Here is a 22,248-nt window from a genome sequence, read left to right as displayed (position 1 = left end):
CCTGAGAGCTGACATGCTGATTTTATTTAAACTATTTTCCGTTATTTAGCTCATTGTTGACCGTTCTTCTCAGATTCCACTGAGTCATTTCAGCAGCGAGGAGGTGAGCACATGGACTGCACTGAACTCTCCTCGAGTCGTGGAGCTTTTTGGAGCTGTGAGGGAGGGGCTTAATGTTGTTCTCCTCATGGACCTGAAGCCAGGTAACCTAACTACACTCTACAAACTGCATAAAAACCGTCTGAGCAGTCTGAAAGAGTAATCATATTCTCCCAAACCCCATCAGCTTGTTTGGCCCAGCTTCTAAAGGAGATGAACTGCCTACCTGAAGATCTGGCCCTGCATTACCTTCATCAAACACTGGGGGCGCTAGAACACCTTCACCAGAGAAGGGTGGTTCATTTGGATGTCAAAGGTATGTGTTCTTTTTTGTGTAATGACTTAGATCTAAATGATAATATATACAAACATGTATGAATATAATATATATAAATTTAAGAGATTTCAAACCCTCTGGACATTTTAGAGTGGCCTGGTTCAACCAGTGTGGTCCTAATCATTTTATATATACAATAAATCAAATGTGCAAGTGTCTGCAGATGCATTCGGGCATTTTACTTGAGGAAGTAAAACAATATCAGCAAATACTCTTAAAGATAATCATTAAAAAAAAAACACTTGCGTGTGAGAAGTGGGAGCTATGAGCGTCTGGCATCAATAATAATGCCATGCTTTATTTTTAGGCAGTACATTTTATAGCAAAACATTTTTCTTTGTAGAAGTTGCTAAAAAATGAAGGACACGAGTATATAGGTAGTACTTTTACCTTTAGTTCATTATACACATATATAGTTTGTACTTTATTATTTAGGCTCATTTCAACTTTAACTTGCAATGGAGACTTTTACTTGTTTTGGAGTATTTTTCTACTGAGATACGACGTGTCAGACTCTACCCCGAGTTTGTTGTGAGACCCCAAAGTACCTTTGCAGAGATTTTATATAATCAGTAGAACATACAGAGAAGGGAGTCCAGCGAAGCCTCAAGCTGGTGGTTCTGCTGTCAGCTAACATCTCCTGTGACGGTACCTAATCCTAAAGTGACACCTCACCCCTAAACCCTCGGTAATCCCTGCTCATACGATTGAGCAGGAGGGGTTTGCTCACATTAGGCCCCTCTATTGTGCTCTGAGCTCATGTCTAAAAGCTTCGCTCATCATACATCCGTCAAATTACCCACTCTCATCATATCAGATGGCACAAAGTTCCTGTGCTTTATTTGTAGATGGTACCTTATTCTACCTTGAGATGGCCGTTCAGGCTTTAGCCCCTCATGCACCCATCACTCTTACAGCCTCTGACAGCCTCCTGCTTCTCAGTCAACTGTTTCATAATGAGCACCCAATGAAAACAAGCTGTCCCACTGAATCCTGCGTGTTGATCTTATTCCAGTTGACAATGTGCTGCTGTCTGCTGACTGCAGAGACACATTCCTCTGTGACTTTGGTCTCTCAGAGACTTTAGATGACAGTGGATGGAGCACCAAGAATTTCAGGGGTAAGCTGATCCTCAAAAGTCTGAAATAAACTGTGGTGCAGTTTACAAATGACTAACATTTTGGTTCAAACACCATGATTTTCATTGATCTAATTAAAACACATAAATATATATCACAGCAAAATGTCAGTCTTTTTAAAATCTACTTGTGAAATGATCTACTCCTTAGGCTCCCATAAATACACAATAAGGAGTTTGCAATGAATAAATCTGCCTTTCACCATCATCTTTCAACCTTTAAACATTCATATCTTTAAAAGATAACATGCAATATTCTTAGCCTACCGTGTTAGCATTCAAAGTTTTGCAACAGTCTTCCAAGTATTTGATTATTAACCCCAACGTTGGACATATTTTGACCTCTACATTCGTGAATGGCCCTTTAAGTTTTAAGACTTTCAGTTCATCTAACATTTGTGAATGTAGGAGCTGCATTCCCCGGCACAGAGACCCACATGGCCCCTGAGGTGGCACGAGGGGATCAACTCTGCGCCAAGGCGGACGTGTGGAGCAGCTGTTGTATGCTACTGCACATGCTCAATGGATGCCAGCCATGGATACGTTACTATTCCCATCCACTGTGTCTCCAGGTAAGAACCTCTTATTTGCTGATTGTGGAAAATCAGACAGTTACACGCTGAATGGGACAAAACCACACTTGCGTATTCATCTGTTTTAGATTGTCAATGAGCCTCCGCCTCTGTGGGAGGTGCCATCCAAGTGTAACAACTTCACAGCTAAAGTGTTCAGGGCCGGACTCCAGAAGGACCCTGAAAGAAGAGCGTCAGCAACTGAGCTCAGGAAGAAAACCACCAAGGCCCTCAGAGCAGGTCGATGCACCTTATAATCCTTGATCTTCTAATCATTTAAATGTATACAATTTACATTACATTAGAGTTGTGAGAGTGGTGAAATCATGGCCCACAAACTAAAATGACTTTAAATCACGATACAAGCATTCAAAGCCTTTAGAGAAAAGCTGCATGTCATCACCAAACAAACAAACAGCTTTTTGAGACAGTAATCCATGCCTTTGTTACATCGAGGCTGGATTATTGTAACGCACTTTATCGTGGGGTTAGTGATGCATCCATGAGGCGTCTGCAGGTTGTGCAAAATGCTGCAGCATGTTTTTTAACTGGAACAAAAAAGTCTGAGCACATTACCCCCATTTTAATTTCACTCCACTGGCTACCTGTACATTTTAGGATTGTTTTTAAAATTCTCTTATTTGTTTTTAAATCTCTTAATGGCCTCTTCTCTTTCTGAGTTTAAAAGTCTTCTTAAAACATTTTTATTTGCTGAAGCATTTGGCACTGTTTAAGGGGGTTGACTCAATTTGTTTTAACGTGTTTTATTTATTTTAGTTATTTATTTTATCTTATCTTATTTTTATTTTATTTTTACTTTGCGTATGCTATTTGCATGTACAGCACTTTGTGAACTCTGGTTTTATGTTAAAGTGCTTTATAAATAAAGATGGTATGGTATGGTAAAACAAATAAAATAGATTATATAATATCTCCAAGAGGGAGTATCTCTTGAGGAAAATAAAATAGGACCTGTATCCAAATCCACTTTTTGGCAAAGAAGGGACTCAGCTGTCTATAGATGCCAAGTATTTTAAGCATATTGTGACACTGCAAATTATTTTCTCCACAGTTGGAGGTCTGAGTTCTTGGTCCATGAAAAGCGCCTGTGAAAAACTGTATCGTGTCCAGAACCAGAATGAAGACACTCCCTGCTCTTTGTCCCATCAGATTCAGAATAAACCATCACATACTGGCTCAGCACCTGCTATGTACTGGGTGAGCCCTTGGAGAACTGCTGCAGTAGACGAGGACAGCAACGACTGGTCAGAAGGAAACTCAGACCAAGAATCTGAGTTGGAGACATTTTGCTTAACTGGGGAGTGGGACTCTGAGCCAAAATCACTGCGGGATGATTACATCACTAATGAAAAAGACTGGGAGACTGGGTCTGATTCAGAGGTAGATATATACATGGGGGAGGAGGAATATATTCAGGAGAAGTGGCTGAAAACTGACAAGGACTATGAGGGGGATTGGGAAGAGGAAGGAGATGAAGAGGAGGAGGAAGAGTGGGATTCTACCGAGTCCACAGAGTATCTTCGTGCTCTCCGAGGCCTTTTCCCTTTACTGCAAAAAAGTCACCAGATAGAAGACGATTCATGGGGATCAGAAGCAGAGCTGGAATACCTCAGAGATGGTGAGTCACAAAAAAACTCAGTGGAGCATTACTAAAGCCCCGAATCATATTATTATTATAAATTTGGCTCAGATGAGGTTACAGAGCTCTTCGTGTCATTTTCAAAGATACACTTTTAAATGGGACATATTATCCTCTTTCTGTTATTCTGTCATTTGCAGTTACAATGATGGATGCTCATATTAAACACAGCGAGCATTTTTAAAAAAATGAGGTCTGTTTATGTAAACCTAATCCAAAAATTCCAGCTTCAGACTGCAACTTGTTTTCATGCATTTTTTTTAAATCTTGGTTCTGCATGATGTCACAGAGACTGGATATCCCTAATATGGTCATTTCAGGTACACATCCACAGGATCTTCAAATGTTTTGTTTATGGGCACAGCTAATCAAACAAAGTCGGTTTAAAGGGACTGGAGCTAACTTGGCTTGTTTCAGAGAAGGTTGTCAAAGCCTCATCAATGTCCGCTAATAACAGAAACTTTTAACATGTTGTCCTTTACTAGATGTGACTAAAGGTACCAGAATCAAGACCCCGTCCCCTGAACCTCGAGATGAACCACCATCCTGCTTCAGCTGCTCTGACACATCGCAGATAGATGCCACAGAGAAGGTGCGCACCCATGCAAGAGGGATGTAGCCAACCTTAACGTCACTTACTGGTTTGCAAAGTCTTGTTTTTGAAATTCGAACCGAGTGCTTTCGCCTTCGCCATCTTAGCATTTAGAAACCAGACATCACGAGAGTCTGACAGTCAAACTGAGAGACATGTGGCTCACACTGCAACGGCTTTTTAATCACAAGCTAGACCCGTGCTAAAGTGAAGCCTGCTTTGCTTAAGGCACTTCTTCACTGGCTTGAATTTTGAGACTGGGACGCTACGTCCATCTTTTACATAACAAACATGTGCATGCATGCTTCATGTTTAAATTTATGTACAAAATAAAATCCTCCACAAAAGAAAATCTTCTTTCTTATTTTTAGGACTCTGATCACTCATCTGATGACCTCAGCTCTGGCATCTTTTCCTCCTGCAACAGTCAGACTGATGCGTGCTTGGAGTGGTTAGCTTTGGCCAATCGGCCGTCCTCACAGTGCTTTGAGGGTAAGATGGCAGGGATGCATCTCTGTGCTGATCGAGGGCTGTTGGAAGAATTTTTCTAATGCTCTGACATTTGCAGGTATTGATATCTGGATAGAGGACCCCGAGGGCAAGTGTTTGAGGATACGCGAACGTAGGCGGATCAAAGTGGGTCATGTTGCCATAGGAATTAGTGATCAGGTATGAGAGAGTTTTAAGATGTCCAGAAACCGTTTAGCTGTGGTGATACATCAGGCCGAGGTTTCTGTTTTGTTTCCTCAAAGTGTATTTTGGTTTGCTTTTTTCTCTTTTCTTATTTCCGGAACAGAAAGTGAAATGTCCCGAAGTACAGTTAAAGAACAAAATTGGGGAAGTTTAGATTTAAATCTGTAACTATCCAATGAAAGAACAAACACACTAAATTATCATTACCACTTCAGCATTAACCCTTTGCAGATACATCTGACACCCAGTCAGCCAGAATCCATATGAATAATTACATCTGTCACTCAGATCTCAGGGAAAGCCTTCACTTTGGAGACTCTGGACAGGAAGACGGTGTCCTTTGAACGAGAGATCAGAGAGTCTGGTCTGTGGCTTCGCTGTGTTCCTGCTCCTGACAGATGCCAGCACTGGAGGTGGAGAGTCAGAGAAGGCAAGCTCGAACTTCGAGAATGAGACGGATATTTTCTGTTCTCTGTTGTTGTTTTGGTCTTTTGGACTAATTTAATTTGGTTTTTTTTTATTGGGAAAAGCTTTTAAGCACTTTAAAACTTTTCTCAGTGCATTTACACATAGCTCAACATAAATAATCAATTTTGACAGAAATATGGGCAAAAAACCTTAAACACAGGAAAAACAAAGATACCAATCAAGCACTTTATTAGGAACACCACACTGAGTTCAGGTAGGCCCTCTCTTTGCTACCCGACAGCCTGAGTTTTCCTCCTGTGTTGCCAGAGTTGTTCTTCTGGATTCAGACTTGCTGGTTAGGACGACAACGTAGGCCGTCTGAATTCAGTCTCATATTTATAAAACCACGTTTAAGATGAAGGAGCCATTAGAAAATGACTCCTTCCAGTGTGACTGGTGGTTGTTGGTAATATACTGGCAGAAAGAGACCAAGAAAACATTCCCCATGTTACCCCACTGACACCAGCAGCCTGGGCAGGTTGGCTCATGCTGATTTTGACCTACCATTTACATGGCGATGGATCAATCCTTGCTGCATTTCTGCTATCTGGGCTGCATTTGATAATCTCACCATCCTGTGTTTAGATTAGATTACATGTTTTTTAATTCAGTGAATCACATTATTAACAGGAGCCGTCTGACACTCCATATTCCTGCAGATCCACCAAGGCTGAAAATTCCCTCCATGCCACACATGAACTGAGTATGAACAGGATCCGTGTTTTGTTTTGTTTTTTTCCTCAAGGAATCCCAACACAATTTCTCATTTTTTTCTTTTAGTGTGATATTTTTACGTATTTTTGTAGATGTAACACAAAATATCCAATCCTTCAAATAATGGTAAAGGATCCCTTCAAAATCTCCCAGATCCAGACCTGAAATGACAACCACTTTGAAGTCCCACAGCTGGCAAAGATACACAAACAAACCGAATCAATTGCAAAAATAATCTCTAATTTGTACTTAATAACTAGTTACATGTCCGTTACCTTACCAAACCCCGGTACTTAGCTTATACTGCTGTGTTAAACCAGTGTCATAACCTGCGCCCAGCCTGAGCTGCTCCTTACCAGAAATCCAACAACACATTGTAGGAATCCAGACCTCAGCCCCCGTGTTAGGTCTGTAGTGTGAAACATAATATATTGATGAGCACAGGAGTAATATTTCTGCAAAATAAAATGTAAGAAGGATTTATTGTACCTAGCTTGCTCAATATGCAAATACAACAGCTAATATGTGGAGATATGTTGATTTCCTCGTTTTAATAACTCTGTCAGTTTTGTCACGCTCACCTCTTTCCTTCATTTCAGCAAAGTGTTGTTCACATCTGAACGTTGAGCTCTGACAGGATCATCTCTGTTTTCACTGGTGTTAGCAGAACAAAGCAGAGGAACGAGAATAAAAGCAAACATTATGGTCAACCATTCAGCACGGCACTGTAAATGAAGCTTCAGAGTTTCTGCTGCACTGGTGCCACGTGATTGGCTAACTGAATAACTACTAGCACAAGCAGGTGTTCCTAATAAAGTGCTACTTGAGTGTACAAATAAAAGAAATCTTAAAATGTCTATTTTCAGGTTAAGCTGTTTCTATATGTTTTAAGTAATGATACAAGTAGTTTACACTCCAAGGGGTAAACCTGCTTGAATAGGAAATGGTGTTGGTAGAGCTGTAATAGGTTGTGACATCTGTATTTTTTTATTTTGTGTGTTAAGATTGTTTCCCTCTTTCCGTTCTCCTGCTTGTTCTTTCCTTTTATGGATCACTAGGAACAAAAATATCCGTTCTTTGTATCTCTGTTTACTTTCTGATGTGGAAAAAAGAGTTTGTCATGTCATCTGTTTCATTTTAGAGTTTAAATGGCATGAAGCTGCCTAAAATGATGTGTTTTCCACAATATATCACAAGACTGGAATCTCTTGGTACTTGAATGTAACTGATATTTTATATTCTAATAAAAAAATGACTCAGAGGCACAAAAGTTGCTGTCTTCTGCTCATTTCCAGCTATTGCCTTTCCCAGTCGTTTCTGACTCGGCGTCATTTGAGAAAGACCAGGATTAGACCTGTTGCACACTGTAAACATTGACAGCACTGATAAAGAGGCCCAGCCCTATAAAAACAGATGATGTTAAACACGTGAGGCTGTTACATGTGTTGCATGTGACCAGGAAGGTGTATGAAAACGTTTGCTTCAGCTTGATCCTGTTCATACATTAATTGTAATATAGGTATTGATCTTACACAAATTGTTTTTGTACAGTGTAAACTGTATTTGATAAATATCAGATATAAACATTTTTCCATCTGGGCCTGAAATATACAATTTTGAAAATGAAAAGTAACTACATGTGACACTCTTTATGACTATAGCAACTAGCTGGCTAACCTTAGCTTCCTTCTCATTGACATCAATGGCAAAAGTGCTATCAAAAGCCAGACCAGTGCTTGCTTTTTGTCCTTGTGTGGTGTTAACTGGTTTTTGACATTACTAATTAACAGACTCCATTTTCTACCCAAAGGTTAGCTGATGATCTCGCTGTTAATGCTGTGAACAGAAGAGTGGTATTCAAACAAGGTTCCCATGAACGAGCACAGCCATCTTTAAACTTTTTTGCAGAAAATTCAAACTGACTCACTGATGTAAAGGTCACTACAAAGTCCCAATTTTTTTTAGTTATATTACAAACCCTTTAAACTACAAATAAAAGAGGCTTGATAATTTATTATTAGACTTTTTTTTTTTAATCTATTGCTGCTGTAAGGCCCACCAAGTGTAAAAAGATATATGCACCTTCCAGAAAGTGTAGTTGACATGGAAGGGCCTTAAATATGCATTCTTTCTAACGACCAGCAGGGGGCGACTCCTTTAATGCAAACACACTTCCAGAAGTTTTTCCTTCCTTGATCTGTGCCCTCAGTAAACTCTTAGCTGGTTGTGCTAAGCTTGTGAGCACAATCTGCTAATTTTAAGTCATACTAAAAAACAACATGAAGTTTCCTCTTTGGCTCATGACTTGTTAATCATAAGATGGCAATTGTTGGCCTGTGGTGTCCACTTTTTTCAAAATACCAAGATGGCAACAGCAAAAACAAAACACTCATCTTGAGTCACCAGCGCTTCACTACCCAATGGGTGATGACGATGACTACGTCCATCTTTTGTATACAGTCTACAATAAGGCCTCACATTTCCAGCTTGGTGCTTGAGGAATGTGAAGCTTCTGGATCCTCTGATAGCAAACACAGCCAATAATAATTGCAGACATCAGGTGTTGTTAGCTGCTGACAAGTGTGATTAATTATCATTCTAAAAGTCATAAACCATAAATGATTAAAGACAGTGGTTGTGAGACCTGCAGACAATGAATTTAGTCATGAGAACCTGCAGCCTTGCACTAATCATATAATAGATAGCATTTCTGTGTCACCAATTTGAATTAACACAATTAAAATAAGTGAGGATCTAAAAAGAAATTTCAGCATGTCTCTTCAAGTGAGTCCACAGGGAGGATTTCACTGGTACAAGTCTTCAAAGAAATGCAATTAATCAGATTATGAGGAACGAGATGGAAAGTAAGGCCTAAAAGTTGGGATCAGCCAGGATCTTGAGTCCCGGCATGGAAAAAGGGGCCTCTAAACACAAATAAATGGTAGAACCCTCCACCTCCCTCATACAATTGGAGAGAGTGCTGGAGAGGCCTTCGGTGACCCCAGTGATCACTAGGTTTTACTCAGAAAATGTGCTTAAAAGTAAAAGCAAATTAAACATCCATAGAGAAGAAAAACGATCAAAAAGTAAATCGAAATGACCATAAGCAAACATAAAATAGAGGAAAAACAATAAACTAGAAACAGATTTTTCTAATGTTGCATTTCCGTGTTTTGTTTTTTGACTCCCTATAGTCCTTGTGTTTATGTGTGGATTTCTTTATTTATTGGTGTCTTTTTAGGGTTATTTATGTTTATTAATGGCCCCATTTACTTGTTGGGGATCTCATGGATCGTTTCCGTTTGCCTTGTATGCTTTTTTGCATGTCTTTGTGGTTATTCATGTCATTTCGTCGTTATTATCATTATTTGTCTCTTTTGTGGCCGATTTCTGTTTCCCTGTAGTCATTTCTCGTCGGTTAAAAAAAAGGAAAAGAAAAAGAAAAACTCTGAGGGCCCGGTTCTCAGTGTCTGAAACTTGAATAAACTTGTGTACTAGTGATGCGCGAATCATGAACGAATCGTTCAATACTCGAGAATCACTTTACTGACTCGTGAATCATGATTCACAAGCGCAACTGACTCACTGACTCATCCCTGTTGCTGTTAGCAAACTAATTTCATTAGTAGAAATATATCTAGCTTATAATTCAAATTGTGAAGAAAAACACAACATCCAGTATCTTAACAAAAACATTTCTGCTCTGAACTGGAAGAAAAAACCCTGAGTAGAAGCTCACATCAAGACAATAGCTCCTCGGTTCACAGTAGCATCGCTCTGCTAACATGCTAACAGCACATTTGAGCTACTCACCCCCTCCTTTCCTGCGCTGAATCGTAGGGGAAACAAATCACTCATGACTCACTAACCCCCTCCCTCCTGTGCTGAATCATAGAGCTAGCGAATCACTCATGACTCGCTAACCCCCTCCCTCCTGTGCTGAATCATAGAGCTAGCGAATCACTCATGACTCGCTAACCCCTCCCTCCTGTGCTGAATCATAGAGCTAGCGAATCACTCATGACTCGCTAACCCCTCCCTCCTGTGCTGAATCACAGAGCTAGCGAATCACTCATGACTCGATAACCCCTCCCTCCTGTGCTGAATCATAGAGCTAGCGAATCACTCATGACTCGCTCACCCCTCCCTCCTGTGCTGAATCATAGAGCGAACGAATCACTCACTCACTCACCCCTCCCTCCTGGCTCGCAGCTACTTCTTCTTCTTCTTGGTTGGCAACCAATGTTACAGGCACTACCGCCCCTGGCTCACAGCTCAGTGGACATTTAGATGAGAAAATATATATTTGACACATGTAAGGAAAATACTAATAAAATAAAAATAAACAAAAGAAATGTTCCCTTTAGAAATTCTTTTGCTCTTTTTTGCTATATAAAATAGTTGTTTTCTTTAAGAATCACTCATCTTAGCAGTAGGATTTACATTAAAAGAGAAACAAATTAAGTTTGAGTGAAAATGTACATTTTTTGCACTCTCTGGTCAACTGACTCAGTGACTCAAATGACTCAAAAAACCCGATTCACTTTGGTGAGTGACTCATTAAAACTCGATTCAGTAAAAAGAATCAAATTTACCATCACTATTGTGTACGGCTCACTTCCTCGACATTTTGTGCACTGTGCGCACAAGGCTCTGCCGACACGCTGATTGGACCGCGGAGACATCTGGGCGGGTTATCCGTTACACCATGCGTGCTACGATTGGACGCGGTGTGATAGTGGGAAGTTGCCGTACGCCGGTGTCTCCCTGGTTGCGCAAGACGCCATTTTGGGGTGACAGTGAGAGATAACGGAAAGATCGAGAAGCTGTCGTTTTAAAGGTAATAACCCACATAAACTCGCTTGTTTTTTTGCTGTAACGCCATTTATTGTACGGCGATTGTCGCGCGGTACCAGCGATTCGATTTAGTTTCGCCTGAGCATGACGTCACGAGGTTCTTTCTCGACTGTGACGCGGCATTTAGCTAACGGCTGTTAGCTTAGCGAGCTATCGTGTATCAGATCTTTTAATGTTCACGCCTAAGAAACCAGGCCTCAGTTTTCCAGGTGGATTTCGTAGCAGGTCATCGTTAGATTTATTAATAATATATACTGTAACCGACAGTGGTCAGTAGACCGTAGACGAACGGTGTCGCCTGCTCGTCGCAAGTTAGCATATGCTAGGAAAACTAGCTATCTGGCTGAAGCATCCGCCCTTAGTGAAGCGAACTGTATCCTGTTTCGAGTGCTGGTAACCAGGTAAAGAGAGAAAACTTCAGACTTTACACAGAAAATCTGCGCGTTCACATAGCACAACGTTTCAGCCTTTATTGACACATACTGATATGAACTTTACATTAACTTAGGTTGACCTTATAGTTGAAAGCTAGCGTCTTGTGACGGCTCACTCGTACAGAAACATTATCCTAACCGGCTATTGCAGAGTTTTCTAGCTGGAACAGGCCTCTCTTATCTTTTCATCAGTTAGCTATTCGCTTTATCCACGGTTGTACAGCTTAGCCTCAGGATATGCGATTTTTCTGCTGTTAAATAATTGACGCATAGGAAGTTTTAACACTTCTGTAGTGTAGAAGTTAATGGCTGATGTGGACGGCCAGAGTTAGCTCTTAACTTAGAGTCGTAGACGAAAGCCTCAGTCATTCGCTTGTGTAAACATTTAACTTGTTCTCCTCCGTGTGTCACACAATGTACCTCGTTTTTTCGACTAAATATACAGCTGTCATCGAACTGCTCTAATGTGGTGTACCTCTATGAACTGACTAACGATAAAACGATGGTAAATCAGTCCAGATGTCAGCTGTTTTCTCTATGATACATTTTCCCTGTATTCACTTCCTCTCACCATACTGCACTGAAACAGATTAACAGCAGACCGTACACTGTCTTAACCCTGTCTCCGTCTCTGCTTTGACAGCTTCATCACCATGGGGAATGTATTTGCGAGCTTATTCAAAGGCCTGTTTGGCAAAAAAGAAATGAGGATTCTAATGGTGGGGCTGGATGCGGCTGGAAAAACAACTATCCTATATAAACTCAAACTCGGAGAGATAGTCACCACCATTCCCACCATTGGTATGGACATTTACATCTATCACTCCACTGTCATTATTGTAAAGAAGCTGTATTTTTAGACTGCTTTGAGAAGATGTTATCAGTTATTTCCCATTGTTATTAGAGAGGACAAAAAAAAATCCTGTTCACCAGATCTTCAGGTCTTTTAAACATCTGACTGTTAATTTGTTTTAATTACAAGGGATACACTGTTACGAAATTTAGGGTCATCACTAATATATCTACTTTTTGGATTTTCTTTTCTTTTTTTTATTGCTATTTACTTCTTACTTTGTTTCAGGGCAAGTAATTAAATCATAATTAAAATTAATGGATCTATTTTGAAGTCTGTTTAAAAAAAAAAAAAAACTTAACCAGAAGTGATGTGGTAAATATTGGCCACAAAAGCAGGTGAATGCCATTACCAGTCCACTGGGTGACCAATCATTTTGTAGCTTTAAGCAGTTAACGTAATTTTTTGTGTGTGTGTGTTTTTTTGTTTTTGTGTGTGTGTGTTTTTTTGTTTTTTTTGTGTGTGTGTGTGTGTCCAAGTTTAATGCGTTTTGATCTACAGCAACCAGATGTTTCCTTATTTCAGATTTTCTGGACCATTTCATTTTAACAATGGTTTAACAAAGAATAAGTGATAAAATGAGAGTAACTGAAGACCGTTTCTTGATTAAAATGCAGTCATGAAATGTTGACTTTAAAAATAAAGTCATATTAGGAACAAACAGTGGAAAAAAAAAATTAAAAAAAATAAATCGTAGAAATCTTTACCTGCGTGTAGTGTTAGCTGTCGAGTGGTCCAAAGCCTTTTAGTGACTCATCTGTTTCCTCTCCTTTTTTTTCCCTTTCCTTTTCGCAGGTTTTAATGTTGAAACTGTAGAATACAAGAACATCAGCTTCACAGTTTGGGATGTGGGCGGTCAGGACAAAATCAGGCCGCTGTGGCGCCACTACTTCCAGAACACTCAAGGTGAGGTGAAAGGGGCTGTGCAGTGGCATTATCTTAGCTGGCAGTTGTGTCAGTGAGCATTACTGCCCGTAGGTGGCCTCGTTGGTGCATAGAGGATATTAAAGAGACCAATGACTCACATGCCATTGTTCCATTCTCAAAGGGCGTATTGTGTGACTCCTCTACTGTTTCCTGATGTGTAACTCATCAGAATGTATAGGCCTATGCTGTCTTGTGTTTGCCACTCATGATCCGGCTTGTAAGCAAACTAAGTTGAACATTTTGTGGTATCTTTAATCTGCAGAAATTAATTGTGATTGAAGCCACCTTATTTGCTGCACTGCCACCAGTGCTCCTGTGGTTTCCCTGCATGCATTAGATGAATGTCACCTTCCACATACTGAGCACCCAAGTGTGAAATTGAATGTGTGAATCATTTCAGTGATGATCTAAGACGCAGCATCATTAAACAAACAGCATGTCTGACTACAGAATTTTCTTCTGCAGCAAACAAGGAAAGTTGTGTTTGGGCTAGAGAGCCGAGTATTGGTTAATGATTTCATGATTAAGGTGACAGAAAATTGTTCTCTTTCCGTTATTTTTCCAGGCAAAAAAGATTAAGGTTCTATGCAAAATTAGACCTGCGGACCATCTCAATCTAGTCTGATGTCCTTAATGGTCTAGCCTCTCCCCAAGAAACGTTTAAAAAAAAAAAAAAAAAAAAAGACACGACACTTCAGTTTTTTATGATGACCTGTTACATCTTCACTCTAATGGTAAAGTTGTGAATAATTTAAAGTTCTTAGCATGCAAGTGGATTTTTTTTTTTTTTTTTTTTTTGACAATCTAACAGAAAATTCTGTTTAAAGTGTTTCCCTGATCTTACGTTATCTAAGTCAGTATTGTCTTCTGAGGTGGGGGGGGGAAAGCTGCCCATCACTGTTTTAGGTTTTTAACACTGACTGTTTTTAACCTGTAGAGATGTAAAAAAAAAATTGTCAAATGTCTTATGGTGCTGTGATGCCCTTAATGCTCAAACAAAGTTATTGTACTACAACTGAAATGCTTAGAATATCTAAAATAGAAATTGTCTCTATCAGTTCTGTCAAAAACATAATGAAAATGGCCATTCTGAATTATAGCTTGACATCTTGATCCCAACATGAAGAGAGTCCAAACAGTGATCAATCTCAGTTATATTAGAAGATCTCTGGCAGAGGTGATAAATGATTAGCAACACTTCCTGGAATTACTGCAGTGCAAAAATACTGCTTAACTGAGTTTATCTGTGGCTTATCAGAGCTGTTAAAATGATATTAATAGAGTTTACAAGTTACTTTCCCATAAGTCCAATAAAGCCTTCTTAACAAGTGTTTCACTGAACCGTGTCCGTCAAGCTTCCACATTTATTACGTCTTTCTGTCCGAACATCATGAGTTAAAATGAGAGTTTGTACAACTTTGTAGTTATACTCAGTAAACATGAGTAGAAAGTTGCTGGTTGGTGTTGTGTGAAATGTTCCCAAGTTATCACTTCGCTGTTAGCTTCCTCTGCGCTACGAAAAACACAGAACTGAATAGTTCAGATCATATAGCGGATTATTGTCTGTGATATCTGATCCAGGTTCTGTAGATAGGATTAACCAATATATAATCAGATTGGTGTTTACCTAAAAATGCGTAATTATCTATCACTTACGGTAACAAAGAATCAACCCTCAAAACAAAGAAAAACCAGCACTCCTGTCCTTGATCATGATCCATCAGCTGAACACCAGCTCAGTCTCAAGAATCCTAAATTTCAGGCAAACTGACCAAATTAACAGCATCACTGTGTCCTGTAGAAATTCCTTTCATTTTTGTGCCCTTCACATCTCAGCACAGAGTCTGTAATGTAACAGGTGGGTCAGTGGTGCTGCATACAGATTCTGGTCTAGCTTCACAAACAAATAGTATCTCAGTTATAGCATGTGATCACGTCTTGCCCTGTTACATGAATATAAAAACATCCTGTTTGTAAGCTGTGGGTATGATGAAACATTTCCCCAAACAAGCTGGCACACAGATCAGGAAGTGTGCTTCAGCCATAGGAAATTTAACAAAATTACCTCCGTTTTCTTGGCTTTGTCTTTATTTTTTGTGTTAAATTTGAAGCAGGAAAACATCAAACGTTCAGAACACTGTACTTTCATCCATCCCTTATGTCATGAAGCTTTTTTTTTTAATACGGTCATTAAACTGTCGGTTGTCTCAAAATACAGCTTTCATATGATCTATGACAACTGAAAATCATTTGGCAGCTTTATGTCATAAATTAATCTGTACTGAACTTATCAAATGACTGATGTGTTTAACAGCTTCTGGATTTAATATATTCTCACAGTCAGCAGACCTGAAGCTGCCAAATCACAAATTATTACTGATACTTTTTAAAAAGAAATTTACAGCCCACTCTACTGTTTTGGGGATTATTAAATGGCCAAGAGAGCTGGTCCAGACTGAATTATTACTGGAACAGAGTCAGAGCTTTTTATCTGGGACAATAGAGCATGTATTGTAACCAGAATATAAATGAAGACATGTTTCATCATTTTTTATCCTTTTTTTTTTTTTTTGTATGCAGGGCTCATCTTCGTGGTGGACAGCAACGACAGGGAGAGGGTGAACGAGGCGAGGGAGGAACTGTCCAGAATGCTTGCCGAGGACGAACTGAGAGACGCCGTGCTGCTCGTTTTTGCAAATAAACAGGTGAGTTTGACTTTTCTTCCTACAGGGGATTCAGACACACGCAGAGCCAAGAAAAGAAATGAGCCTCAAAATTTACTTCTCAGTTGGTTTGGATGAAAAAGCTTTCAGATATCACGATCAAGACTTTATTTGTACAGGACCTTTCTTTAATTAAAAAAAAAGCCTCTCTGCTGGTTCAGAGGCAGAAATGCGAGTCTCAAAATGGTGTGAACTTCGACCTTAAATGTTTCCCTGTCTGGAATTTATATACTTTGAGATGGGACTGGGGAGCTTGTAGCTAGCCATGGTAATGTGGGCAGGCAGAAATATCAGGCGGCCATATTGTTCGAGACAAAGTCCATAAATTGGTGCATCCTGCTAGTAACCCGAAGGTTGCTGGTTTGAGGCCCTGTTAAGATGCTAGAATGTCTGGATTTAATGTACTCGAGTCCTGGCAAAAATAAACCAAAAACAATAACCTGATTAAACTAATATTTAAAAGAAGAATGGAGTCCATATGTAGAAGCTATTTCATTTTTATATTATTTTTTTACACTGAAGAACAGCTGTCACTGCAGGATCAACATCTGCACATTGATTCTCTATTCTCAAACCTGCCCTGCGGTAGTTCACATGTATTGAGAAGAAAAAGAAAGCATTGATTAGATAATGAGCTTTGTAAAATGTTAGGCTGCTCATTCATTTTATTTGTTTGTCAGAACTTGTCAGAAAATTGCAAATGATGATAAATCTCAGACAGATTTAATAGAAGTAACACCCCTCCCCCCCTAAATGAACCGTGACTAAAACCGCTACAAACCACTTCGTTACTGATCTGTTGAAATCTTAAATGTGCTAACCAATAGACCTAACCACAGACATCAGTGACAGCAGAGAAAAACCAACAGGATATCGTCTCATCAACCTATCAGAACAGGTCATATGTTTGAGTGTTGTTAACCTGAGGAGAAAGGTTAACACCAACTTCGCTGTTTCGGCAGGTTTATCAGTTCATGTAGATTCAAATGTTCATCTGGTGTTTTGTGTCTGGATGCTCTCTGTCAAGTTCACACCTTTGACGCTTGGCTGTGTTTGGTTAGCAGGAGGTTCTGTTCAAAATCTTGCAGAGAGGCAGTTGTTGGTCGATCTTTGCAGACTTTCTGGTCTGTGTGCAGTTTTTAGCACAGTGTAAGTGCAGGATGTGAGCGAATCAGCAAAATTATTGATAAGGGGCCCATTAAATTCAAAACTTTTCATTGCTTCTGGCAAATGTGCACACTTTTGAGGGTTTGAGCATGTTCAAGCCCTCAAAAATGTAATTCATTAGTATTAATAACGTCAGCATAATATAACTTGTATTAATATAAAATAGTGTAATAATTGATCCCTATAGTAAAATAATAAAATCCAAATGTAAATATTAATAGAAATATGAAACTTAAATCAGTATTACGACTACTACTAAGGATGATTCAGTAAATGAATAATAAATGAGCCTTAGCACATTCGGTGTTCAAGCTGTTGTGAAAATGACTCCCATGATCTGTCACCACATTATGACATCATCCAGAAACTGGATGTTTATTGGCCCCCACCATCATCTATTCTGGATAACCCTCCTCTCTGACTCTGAGAATGATAAAAATAAGATTATTTAATACGACCTGAAACAAATGACTTTTTTTTTTTTTTTTGTCATCCCCTAAGTCACTGCTGTAGCCCCCTGGTGGCCATTAAAGAGAGTGCAGGATTAAGGCACTTTCACATTGGCTGAACTGTTCACAAGCTTTTCTACTGTTGATGAAAGCTTGTGGGATTTTTGGTTCAGATGGTTAAAAATGGTTAGAACTGCATCAGAACTGGCTGTTTTCTCTCCCTCTAGGATCTCCCCAACGCCATGAATGCTGCAGAGATCACAGACAAGCTGGGCCTGCACGCCCTCCGCCAGCGCAGCTGGTACATCCAGGCCACCTGTGCTACCAGTGGAGACGGCTTGTACGAGGGCCTCGACTGGCTCTCCAACCAGCTGAAGAACCAGAAATGATCCATTCCAGCAGTTTTGAATTATTATTTTTTCGTTTGTTTTTTTGTTGTTTTTTTTTTTTTTTCTCTGTTTCGACACAGCGGCAGCACCGGATCCAGGCCCCCCTCTGTGCCCCTCTAACTCCTCTGCCCCGGCTCTTTCTTTCAACGCCTTTCTCCTGCTTTCTCTTCCTCCTCGTCAGTACTCTTGGGGCTCTAGCCTGTGCTGCTTGTGTGTGTGGGTGTGTGTGTGGGTGTGTGCGTGTGGGTGTGTATGCCTGTGTGGGTGTGAAGGCGTCTCTGTGTATGCTGGCTGGGATCGGGAGTAACCCTGGCGTGCCTTTTACACACCTCCTGTGGAATCAGCAGTCTGGTTTTCAAGCCCCCCTCTCTCTTTCCATCCACCAAACTCAGTCTCTGCCCCGCTCGGCCTGCCCCCTCCTCACCTAATCTAAGTCTTGCACGGCCCCCCCACCTTGACCCTGTTGTGCCCCGCCCTTACTCTTCAGAGGAAGCACGGTTTTCATACGGCAAAGAAAGAGCAAGGGTGCAACCCCCTACTCCTCCCTGTAGAATATATCTATGTTGACTAGAAATGCCCCCCTCCCTCCCACCTTCAGTGCTTAGGTGTTCATTTTAATCTGATTTTTGAGACCTCAAACCCACCAAGAGATTCAGTAAATTGCATCTTAACCTGTATCAGGTCGAAGCAAATGGAAAAAAAAAACAAAAAATGGAAAATTAAAAAAAAAAAAAAGTAAGAAAAGAGAAAATCCCATCCTTGATCATTCTGGTGTCATCTGAAAATCATGCTGTTTGTTTTATTAATATTATTATTATTATATTGGAATATAAAAGATTATTCTTAGCAATGGTTCTCCAGTGAACACTACCTTTCTCCCCTCCCACCACTAAGTGAGAGCGTGAAGCACAAAAGAAGAAAAAAATTAAAAAATTAAACTCTACGAGAATATGCAATTCTTGACTTTGGGTTGCTGGCGTTTAAATCCTGGGATTAAATTAGGATTTTCCTTTTTCTTTTTTTTTTTTTTTTTTTTTTTTTTGGAGATGACCTTCAGTGTTTCCATGCCAGATACAAGGTGTTGGACATTTCGCACACTTCAGACTGAGGCAGGTGTCCTGATACATTCACAGGCTTCACATGTTATTCCTTTAAAGAGATGTTACATGTTATTTTTTTTCTGTAACTAGTTTTAGCATTTCTATTTGTACTTTGACTGCTGAACCAAATGCATTTGAGCAGTATGACAAATCCTGTATACGGAAGTAGAAAGTGCATTCTCGAGGGCCTCAGACGAGTTTCTTTTTCTTCTCACCAACGGTTGGCACTTTTATTTTGAAAGTCTGAAAGCATCCAGCTGTGTGTGATCTTTTTTTTTCTTCCTGGTTGGGATGAAGGATTGGCACCAAAAAAAAAAAAAAAACCACGATAAAAAATAAAATAATGAAGGCTCTCTATAACTGTGAAGGGTCCAGACGTCTGGGTGTTTACAGGCAGAAAAGACCAACACAGTTAGTACTCTGTCGGAGGCTCGTCGGCGAGCTGGAAGGACTTGGTGGTAGACCTGTTGAGGGGAATGGGTGTGCAGTTAGCTGGTCGTCCTCAGTGTTGAACCATGGGGGTTAGAGCTGGCACTTCTGTCAAGAATGATTGTAAATCTGTAAGTTCCCCTATAAACTGTTTCTGTGGGGATTTCCTGAACACATTAATAAACATGATTTGATCCAACAGCTGTTGGAGAGGCTTTTTATTTTCTCACGTGTTACAGTGGTGGATCTTTGCATTAAACAAGTTTGTAATAATGAGGCAATCCCTGTGAAACTTCAGTCCTCAGATGGCGCCCAGTCTGGACAGCTTTTTTTTTTCCCCCTTGGCTCATAGTGTGGTGGTGTACACATTCATAGTACTTAACAAGCAGGAGATCCGGAGAAGGGATGCAAATCCCTTTGGATTTTTTTTTGTTTTGTTTGGTGTTTAAAAAAATAAATAAAATGTGGAGCTACCTGCTGTGGTCAACGCTTTTTAATGACCAGCAGGGGGAGACTCCTGGTTCCAATGGAGCCCTCAGATGACTTGCTCTGTGGCCTCGCTCAACATTTTTCTGGTGATTTTATGGGCAGAATTATTCATTTTGGGTCATACTGAGTAAAACAAAGCTCATTTTGTGAGTTATGCTGATTGTTACAGTCAGGAGGATAAACCACACTATGCTTGGTGGCTAACCTTTTCAGGAAATATCCATAGAGGCCAAAACCGGTTTGCAAAGAAGTTTGTTTTAGCTGTCAAATGTTTTAATATGGGGTCTATGAAGGTGAGACGATGAGATGCAATTCATGCAAAGTCTGATTTCACCTAATTTAAATATTTATGTAAAGTAGGAGTGATTGATATATTTTAAAACATTTGAACATATGAGTCAGCAAACTGAAGGTGATACTATGCTGTCAAAATGTGTTGACTGTAGAGAGGACAGAGGTGGGTTCCTGTCATTGATGTAAAATAAAGGAAATGCATCTTAATATTCATTCATTCATTTTGGCACTCCTGGCTCTCCATATGGTAAAAAAGTCTGTCTGCTGAAGTGGCTGCTGGCTGCAGAAACACCAAGAAAAGAAAGACGTACTAGGTTTGTTTTCTCTTCAGGACAGCGTTTCTGTTCCTGTTGGGTTTACTCAGACACACTTCTTAAAAGTTTCTTTTGCCACCACAAAGTCTGTGTTTGAATGAACTGCGGGAATTCTTAATCTTTCAGGAAATAACAGTAAACCTTTCTAAAAGAGAAGAGAGAGATTTAATAAATTAAATTGCTGCATTCATGACGTGAAATTACTGTGAAAGCACAGGTTTGCATAATTACCCTGCAGAGGCAGAAGTGTTTCCTCTAAGTTTAAACATGAATATGTTTATGAAATATTAAACTTTTGTTTGTTTCTTGCTCTGACAGCAGTCTGTAAAAATGTAACCAGGACTAAACTGCTGGTTAAATTTTGAACAGAAAAGCTCAGCCTCCAGATTTCACCTCTAGGTGGAGACAAACATACACACTCACGTACATACAGGCCTGCTGCAGACTAGAGTTCCAGTCTGAGTGAGAATGAAACTATAAAATCGAGACAATTAGTTATCAGTAAGGCAGAAAAAGCATTTTGGTGTCTGGTAAAACAAACCAAACCCCCCCCCCCCTCCCCCCAAAGTTTTTATTAGTTTATATGAAACAGAGAAAAAGCCCAGATTGTTCATTTTTATTCATGATTAATTTTTAGATGTTAAAATGTCAAAATAATAAAAACTAATTTGCACAAATCTGTTTTTTTCTAGTCAGTTATTATTTTCTTGACTAATTTGTGAGATAATTTATTCATATATATTTTTTAAAAAGTTTAACTTTTTTAAGTAAAAATACTACTTTAAAATATAAAAGCCTTGAATATGCAGTAAACGGGGTTAAAGGAAAATAACTGCTGGATAAAGTTGGATGGAACTTTTAAACAGTAAAGGCAGCCAATCAGTGACTTTTAATATTAAACCAGCAAAGATTTCCGGTTCCCATGCGGACAAAGAAGGCAACGTTTTCTTGCTCTTCTAGGTGGGCCTCTGTTTTAAGAAGGTTAAAGGGACTTTTCTGGCATACAATTAATGCAAAAAGATGCAAAATAGTCACAGAAAAACAGATGCAAAGCAAACACGACACTCAAAAGTGACCACAAAATTATCCAAGCTAACCATAGTGCTACAAAGGGCTACTTAGAGACACAAAAAACTGCAAAGAGATATAAACGAGCCAAAAAAGATGCAAAATAACTAAAGTAATGCAAAGCAACAAAAGCTGGGTTACACAACTGCATGCAAAATGGGCAGAGAGATGCAAAAAGCAGACACAAAGTAAGGCAGAGCAGACAAAAAGGCCCAAATGATCACAAAGTGACACAAGGATAAAAGTATCACAATGAGACAGAAAGAGAGAAAATAATAACAAAACTGATGCAAAGTGATTCAAAAAGATAAAGAATACAGAGATGATACAAAACATCTACATAGAGATGGAAAATTCTCAAAACAGATACAAAATAACTACAATAAAAAAAAATGAAACCTCACAACGGGGATGCAAAACAACCACAGAAATGCACAGGGGCACAAATAACCACAAAGTGACACAGAGTAATGGAAAGATGC

General features: G+C 39.6%; 2 protein-coding genes and 1 long non-coding RNA gene across 6 annotated transcripts; 2 read left to right on the top strand and 1 right to left on the bottom strand.

Annotated features, from left to right (window-relative positions):
• The first annotated feature begins 312 nt into the window (after window positions 1–312).
• Window positions 313–5,737, top strand: LOC120441419 (mitogen-activated protein kinase kinase kinase 14). Its single transcript, XM_039616326.1, has 9 exons — window positions 313–415; window positions 1,452–1,556; window positions 1,983–2,146; window positions 2,236–2,386; window positions 3,219–3,785; window positions 4,292–4,398; window positions 4,770–4,890; window positions 4,967–5,067; window positions 5,380–5,737. Exons 1-9 carry the CDS (start codon window positions 313–315, stop codon window positions 5,542–5,544), a joined length of 1,584 nt encoding a protein of 527 aa, XP_039472260.1. The 3' UTR covers window positions 5,545–5,737.
• Window positions 5,738–5,811: 74 nt separating this feature from the next.
• Window positions 5,812–7,537, bottom strand: LOC120441420. Of its 3 annotated transcripts, none has more exons than XR_005614066.1 (4): window positions 6,855–7,537; window positions 6,630–6,682; window positions 6,064–6,134; window positions 5,812–5,851 (listed from the first exon to the last, which is right to left on the bottom strand). It is a non-coding gene; the product is annotated as an uncharacterized LOC120441420 (long non-coding RNA). The 3 variants fall into 3 exon arrangements; XR_005614065.1 differs by lacking the exon at window positions 5,812–5,851 and adding an exon at window positions 5,947–5,973; XR_005614064.1 differs by having other exon boundaries at window positions 5,832–6,134.
• A 3,433-nt stretch (window positions 7,538–10,970) lies between these two features.
• On the top strand, window positions 10,971–19,802 carry arf2b (ADP-ribosylation factor 2b). 2 transcript variants are annotated; one of them, XM_031750423.2, is made up of 5 exons: window positions 10,971–11,113; window positions 12,208–12,365; window positions 13,213–13,323; window positions 15,925–16,049; window positions 17,911–19,802. In XM_031750423.2, exons 2-5 carry the CDS (start codon window positions 12,218–12,220, stop codon window positions 18,070–18,072), a joined length of 546 nt encoding a protein of 181 aa, XP_031606283.1. In that variant the 5' UTR covers window positions 10,971–11,113; window positions 12,208–12,217; the 3' UTR covers window positions 18,073–19,802. The 2 variants fall into 2 exon arrangements, with proteins under 2 accessions (XP_031606283.1, XP_031606284.1); XM_031750424.2 differs by lacking the exon at window positions 10,971–11,113 and adding an exon at window positions 11,262–11,531.
• The last annotated feature ends 2,446 nt before the right edge of the window (window positions 19,803–22,248 follow it).

The sequence above is a fragment of the Oreochromis aureus genome, linkage group 8, assembly GCF_013358895.1.
Source record: "Oreochromis aureus strain Israel breed Guangdong linkage group 8, ZZ_aureus, whole genome shotgun sequence".
Taxonomy (NCBI): domain Eukaryota; kingdom Metazoa; phylum Chordata; class Actinopteri; order Cichliformes; family Cichlidae; genus Oreochromis; species Oreochromis aureus.
The sequence above is the reverse complement of the archived record's forward strand: the minus strand, read 5'-3'. Positions and strand labels throughout refer to the sequence as shown.